A 7,268-nucleotide genomic window follows, 5' to 3' on the forward strand; every position below is an offset into this window, starting at 1 on the left:
TATATAGTAAAAATTAGGCCTCTTATATAACTATAAAAGTTGGACCCCAATTTTCTCTAACCCTTGGTCGGTGCCCATCTTTGCCTTCCCCCATAATAGCCTTGGATCTGACCTACCCTAAGGAAATCCTTCCAATAATCCAAATATATATATATATATATATATATATATACACGTTCAAATGAAAACCGTGCAATTTTTAGAAACCGTGTAAACTAATTTCGACCAATAGAAAAATTATATGTTTTTCTAATTAAATTTAATCATTAAGAGTATATTGGTCATTTGCATTGTTTTCTATTAAATATGGAAATTATTAATAAATCTTAATTAAAATAACATAATAAAAGAATTTTTATAAATGGTAACATTTAAATATTTAATTAAATTATAATATTAAAAATAAGATTTTGTTATATTGTGTCGTGGTTTATTATTGCCAAGATTCATGAAAATCGTAAGTTATTAGATTAATAAATTCATGAAATCAGTAATAGAAAAAAAATATTCATGAAACCGGTTTCATACATGGTGAAATTGGTGCATGAAGTAAGTGAAAAATGATTATGAAATGAGTGCATGATGAAACCGGTTTCATACATGATGAAATTGGTGTATGAAGTAAGTGATGAGTGCATGATAAAATGAGTACAACATGAAATGAGTGCATGATGAATATGATGCGTGAACAATCTAATTGGACAAGTAAAACAAGGTGCATGATAAATAAGGTGAGGAATTTACTATAATAGGGTGCATGATGAAGATGTGATTGGGTTTATCATTTTTCCCTTTTCGTTATTATAAAATAATTTTTTTAACATATATATATTTTTTAATTTTCTAAAATAAACTAAACTAATCTTGACCATTGATCAAGAAAATGGATGAATGAGAATGGTTTACACAAATGAAGGCGGTTTTCATTTGATCGCTCATCTCTCTCTCTCTCTCTCTCTATATATATATATATATATATAGGAAATTTATAAAAATAATCATTTTATACAACCTTTTGCCACAAAATAACCGGGTTTTTAAGGTTTTTGCGTTTTGACCACCCAGATCGCTCCCGGGGGCGATCCATACATGTGGGGGGCGATCCACATTAGAATTCTAAAAAAAATTAATTTTTTTTCCTTAAAAGAAGAGATTATTGTTCAACCTCGAAGACCGGGTTTGACCTCGCCCTAGGTGGCGATCCAGACTGTCCCATCGCCCCCAGGGGTGATCCAGCCTTTTATTATTATTTTTTTATTTTTTTATTTTTTTATGTGGTATTTTTAATAAAACTGATACGCCATTTAAGTTGTGTTTTTTAACTTTTTTAGAACCAAAATTYATGGGTAAAGGTTTAAAAATAAACCATTATAATTATGGAGACGCAAAAATTATTTTTATCTGTTTTGGGTTTCGTAAATCAGATATAATATCTAATTTACGAAATTCGATCTCTATTTCGTCATTTTGTGTTTTTTATTTAACAATTAAGGAGTGTTTTTAATAAAAATGAAAAAATACATAAATTGTGTCTTTTTACGTTTTTAATTTTAAATTTCATGGTTTTTCGGCATGAAATAAGACAATGGTAATTGTGGTTACGAAAAAGAAAAAAATTAGCTGATTTTGGGAGAAAAAATCAGACATTATATCTGATTTCGCGGTTTTTCATGTTATGACACTCTATGACGTCGATTTGACGATGAATTTTGTTTTATTACTTAACGTTTTATATAAATTGGCGATGGGGGACCATAAGTCACCATCCATCCCCACCACCGTTCGTTTTCTCTCGAAAAACCGAACGAAAAACCAAGCCTTGAGCATCCCTACCGACCATCCCGACCAAGAACGACCACTATTCTTCGACATACCGTCATAGACCACCGTATAACGACATCGACGACCTTCCGCCGCCACCGACCACCGTGATCCGCCGCCGTCGGCCACCATCCACCGCCATCGACCACCGTGATCCGCTGCCATCGGCCACCATCCGCCGCCACCGACCACCGTCATCCGCCGCCATCCACCACCTTCCGGCGCCAACAACCACCGTCAAGCGCCGCCATCCACCACCGTTCGCCGCTAATATGGAAACACCTGTAAATACTCTATCTATCTCTATATGTATATGTATCTATATATATGTATATGCATCTATCAAGCTCGAACCATGCCTCGTGGTTCAGGTTTTCCGCCTCTTTGATTTTCTTTCGTGTATCAGCAATCCAACACTGTTGTTGCTTAATCTGTTGTTTTGCATCAGCAATCCATTTCGTCCGCTCGTTCATCTCATGTTCAATCTTCTCCTTTTTTGAACCAAGGTCCGCACGTTTTTGCTGTAGTATATCCAATTTAAGTTCGTAGTCCTTGATAGCCTCTCTCACATACATTTTTTCAGGTAGTTGACTTCTCCACCATTCTTCTCCAAGCCTCTCCCACTCCTCATTCGTTGTTGGAACTTTAAAATTACAATTGGACGAGCTTCCGTCCATTGTTATAAAGAAAACAGGAAAACGTAGCCAGTAATATGTCCTCTAGCAACAACCCATTTTATAGGAACATTTGACACCAACAAAGAAACTTATATTTAATTTGCAAAATAATGTCAAAAATAAATAAAAAATTGGATCACCCCTGAGGGTAGAGTCACCAAAGTCGAGGCAAAAAGGGGGGGGGGATAGTACATTGGTACGGTTATGGGTCAGGGTTTCAGGACGAATCTTGTAAGATTTATGTCGGCGACGATTTAACAACTCATAGACGATTTAACAACTCATAGCTTTATGGCAGGTGCATGACTGAAATTTGTAAAAAAAAAATTCACTTTATGCATTTTGTAAGCATTTTTGACCCTTCTCAGAGACCAATCTAGATTCTATTTTCTAAATCAAAGTTGTAGGTTGGTAGCACACTAGTATATTAGTTTTGGAATCGTCTCATTTGGATCATCCATCTATTTTATATGAATTTTAGAAAACTGCATATTAATAACGAAAAGTGTGCAAACAACCTAAAAAAAAGTCCATTGGTATTCCATGATTCGTTAAACACTAAAACAAGTCCATAATTGGGAAAAAAAAATTTGGGTCGCCTTTAGGGTAGATTCACCAAAATCGAGGCAAAGAATGGGGGAGATAGTACATTGGTAGGGTTATAGGTCAGACTTTTCCAGGACGAATCTTGTAAGCTTTATTGACGAATCTTGTAAGCTATATTGACGAATCTTGACAGGGACGATTTAACAAGTCATGCCAGGTTATAGTCCGGATTTGACCACACCATGCCAGCTAATAACTCGTAGGCTGTGACAGTGCATTGGTAGGTTCACGGGTCAGGGTGCCAGGACGAATCTTGTAAGCTTTATGTCAGGGACGATTTAACAAGTCATGCAAGTTCATGACCGGATTTGACCACACCATGCCAGCTACTAGACCAACCTTTTTTAAATCGTAAGGCCCGATAGTGTATAAAARGGATGCCTTGTGAAATCATATATCACAACTTCATATCAAATCCGATACAAGTACTTGTCCAGTTATTGAAAGAAATGGCTGGAAACTCATCGTCTTCTCAAACAATGCCTACAAGGATGAAGGCTTCGATTGAAAAGGCCGAAGCGGAGATTAAGAAGATCACCGATGACTGGTGGGCTAACAGGGAGAAACAAAACAAACACGAAGAATCTATTGAAGAGAAGAAAAAAGCAATCAAGCAATTGCAAAAGGAAATTCGAGCGGAGGAAAAAGTTGTGAAGGACATCGCGAATTGGTACCCAGTGATGCAATAAATGATCAATGAAAAACAGTACTGGATTGAGTCTTGCAAACAACTTTACCCAGAAGGAAACTAGCATGAATGTTATGTATTAATTTTTTTGTTGTCGTTGATGTTTTTCAGTTTAATGTTATGTCTGAATGGTGTTGTTTCAGTTGATTCGTCAATGTATTAATGGTTAATGTTCATGCATTTCTAAATCAAACTTCTATTTCCCATTAAAACAACAAAAGTACACTTAAAAATCGTACATCTACTTACTTAAATCGTAAGTATCAAATACGTAGTCTTGTGTAGTATCAGGTTCAGATGAACCACAATTGCTTGGACGACTAATTGATCTTCGACGACTACTTGAACTTCCGTGCGTCGGCCTAGGAGCTGGCATAGGACTCGGACAGTTATATCGAAAATGTCCACTCTGGCCGCATCGACTGCAAGTTTTCACTATTGGTTCCTCGTCCCGTGACGGTATACGATCACGGTTGCATGGCCTGCCTGAGTTTTGTATGTCCAAGGGAGGCGGTAGGACGGTCAAACGTTCGTTGGGCAACACATATTCAACTTCTGGTGGAAGGGGAATGACTTCCTCCTCGTATGTTGCACGGTAAAAGTCGGAATTGAACCGAACAGAACAGAATTGACCGCAGTCTTGAATATCTAAACTTCGAGCAACAGAAATCACATGACCTCAAGCTATTCCAGAAAGTTGCCATTGCATGCATGTACAAGTCTTAGCATGCAAATCACATGTTCCTTTCTTATAGCGGTCGTCAACTTCAAACAACAAATCACTGATGGGATATACCTTCCAATTTGCGCTCCTATGTATTCTCTTCTCTAATTTGGCCTCCGCCCAAGGAGTCATTGCATTCATCATTTGCGCTGCAGATATTTGATATCATTAGCATATGTTACATAATCAAACTTATAGTCAAAGGATGGTTGAATTTACCTCCGTTATGCCGACATATGAAATACCATTGTTGCAATGTCGCCCGATAAAATTCAACTAACATTGTTATCGGAAGATAGCATGCAAACCGTGTTACTGAGTTGATGGACTCGGCACTATTGGACGTCATTGCATTGTAACGCAATCCAGGGAAGTGCGATCGTGCCCATCTAGCATAGCCAACTTCCTCAAGATATTGAGCGGCTCTAGGTAGATTGTGCTGCATCAAATCCATAGTAGCTTCAAAGTCCGACAACCGGTTAGCTTTGCATGCCTCCCAGAACATCCACCGTTTCCTTTTCTCTTTAGTGGAGTTTAGGCGGAAGTTCTGGCTCAGATACCGACAACAAAGTCCGTGGTGCGCAGAAGGAAATACAGTTCGTATGGCCAGGTTGATAGAGGCAGCCCTATCGGTGATGAAGGTTAAATTGGGCACATCACCGATACACTGCCTAAGCTTACATAAAAACCACGTCCATGACGGGCCACTTTCTGTCTTCCCTACTCCCATTGCAATGGGTACGATACCATTGTTTCCATCAATACCGACCGCTAAGAACATGGTGACAACGTACGACCCCTTCAGATGGGCACCGTCCATTATAAGAAGCGGTCTCATGTGTCCTAGACACGATCGAATCTGCAGATGAACGAGATTAAAAATGTGATTGCAGAACATAAAATTATGACAATAATTATAAAATATGACAAAATTATTACCGAACAACCGAGTGCGACAAACAACATGTCGAATCTTCCAAGTGGATCAAGAGCGATCTCTGTCACAGTCTCCGGGTTTGCTAGCTTCAGATTGTGACAATAAGCCGAAGGTAGGTTAAACGACGATTCCGGGGTCCCCCTCAACAGTTGCAAGGCATACATCTTTGCTCGCCATGCTTGGTGGTAGGAGAAGCTAATATTGAACCGTTGGTTCACATCTTCCATGATTTCTTTACCACGGTATACTCTCCTATAATCCTTTAAACTGCCTGCTAGTATATGACCCAAAACCTTTTTATTCGCATTACGGTGGTTTGGGTGCACTTGGGACCTTGAACATGTGTGTTCATCGTGGAGCTTCCGTACCTGAAAAATACTGGTACCATCGATGGAAACAGCCATCAAACACCAATCATAGTCCGAATCTGAGTGATACACCACCTCGTACCGGTGTTCGAAAGATTTCTTTACTTTCATCTGAAAGTTTTCATGAACGCACTTTAATCCCACTGCGAGCTTAAGTGCTTCATTCGAGTCAAAAGTTTGTAGAACTTTGACATGGGATGTAGGCTGGTAGGAAATGTTTCCCTGCCTACTTTTGATAACTGGGTCCGGACAAGGTGGTGTGTCAGGCATACCCCAAAAACTATTCCTTACCGGCTTGATATCTTCAGAATCGGAGTTATCGTCGTCTTCAGGTATGTTCAAAATTTCCGCAGCAACAAAAACATCTTCTGCCATATCTACCTCCCACAACGGTTTTGACAGTTCGGGAGACCAGATCGGGTACGGGTAGGGAGACTGCATCGGAGGCATTTTCAAGTCTTGAACAAAATAACTGTCAGGTTCAACGGTAACTTTTTGTTCAAGATATGAATTTCCCGCGCCATCGTAAGGGAAGAGGGTGCTTCGATTTTCACCACTTCCACCACTAGAGAAGAAAGTGCTCTGATTTACACTAGGAGCACAACCGGTAGGGAAGAGTGTGCTTGGACCATATGGGTTTGAACCGCTAACGTCGGGGAAGAGTGTGCTCACAGCATCGGGGTAAAAAGTGTTTGGACCGCCCGAGTTTGCACTTGATGGATTTCCTCCATAACCTCCATTGTTGACCACATATAGTGTTAACATTTCTGGTAAAGTTTGACGAATGGCGTTGTGGAGGATTACCACATCATCGTCGTCCATAAACTGATATAACGTATTCGTTTTAAAAAATAAATTGAAATGACCACGTAAACTTAACTTTTTTCATCACACGTTTGACGACCCCGTAATACGTTATTGGCGAAGACAAACGTATTGCACATGTGGGGGAGAAGGTACTCTAAAACACCATTTATATCTTGGAATAAACCGCCACTTCGAAGATACACACAAATATCATCATTTTGACGTGATTTCATGTTTTGTGATGGTTGATTGTGTTTAATGGGTTAAGGGTTGTGAGAGTAGAATATATGAGAAGAGAAATGAAAGGGAAAGCGTGAAAAATTATGAAGTAGGAGGTTGGTATTTATAGTGAAATTGGAGGTAGAAAAAAAAGAAAAAAAAGAGATGTACGGGTTTATATCTGATTTACGAAACCCAAATCAAATAAAAATAATTTTTACGTTTCCATAATTATAATGGTTTATTTTTAAACCTTTACCCATGAAATTTGGTTCTAAAAAAGTTAAAAAATACAACTTAAATGGGGTATCGGTTTTATTAAAAATACCACAAAACAAAAAAAATAAAAAAAAAGATTAAAAGGCTGGATCACCCCTGGGGGCGATGGGACAGTCTAGATCGCCCCCTAGGGCGAGGTCAA

At 38.7% G+C, this 7,268-nt stretch overlaps 1 protein-coding gene across 1 annotated transcript; it reads right to left on the bottom strand.

Moving 5' to 3' along the window:
- Positions 1-4,033: 4,033 nt before the first annotated feature.
- On the bottom strand, positions 4,034-6,643 carry LOC112509081. The gene is made up of 4 exons (XM_025113952.1): positions 5,456-6,643; positions 4,736-5,375; positions 4,531-4,665; positions 4,034-4,440 (listed from the first exon to the last, which is right to left on the bottom strand). The coding sequence occupies exons 1-4, from the start codon at positions 6,641-6,643 to the stop codon at positions 4,034-4,036; spliced, it is 2,370 nt and encodes a 789-aa protein (XP_024969720.1).
- Positions 6,644-7,268: the final 625 nt, after the last annotated feature.

This window comes from Cynara cardunculus (genome assembly GCF_001531365.2).
Source record: "Cynara cardunculus var. scolymus isolate 2C chromosome LG 3, CcrdV1, whole genome shotgun sequence".
In the NCBI taxonomy this organism is placed as follows: Eukaryota; Viridiplantae; Streptophyta; class Magnoliopsida; order Asterales; family Asteraceae; genus Cynara; species Cynara cardunculus.

Coding starts and splice junctions, on each gene's coding strand:
- LOC112509081 (XM_025113952.1), bottom strand. CDS start 6,643: ATGGACGACGATGATGTGGTAATCCTCCACAACGCCATTCGTCAAACT. Junction 4,666..4,735: donor CATATGTCGGCATAACGGAG/GTAAATTCAACC, acceptor AAATATCTGCAG/CGCAAATGATGAATGCAATG. Junction 4,441..4,530: donor CCGCTATAAGAAAGGAACAT/GTGATTTGCATG, acceptor CTCGAAGTTTAG/ATATTCAAGACTGCGGTCAA.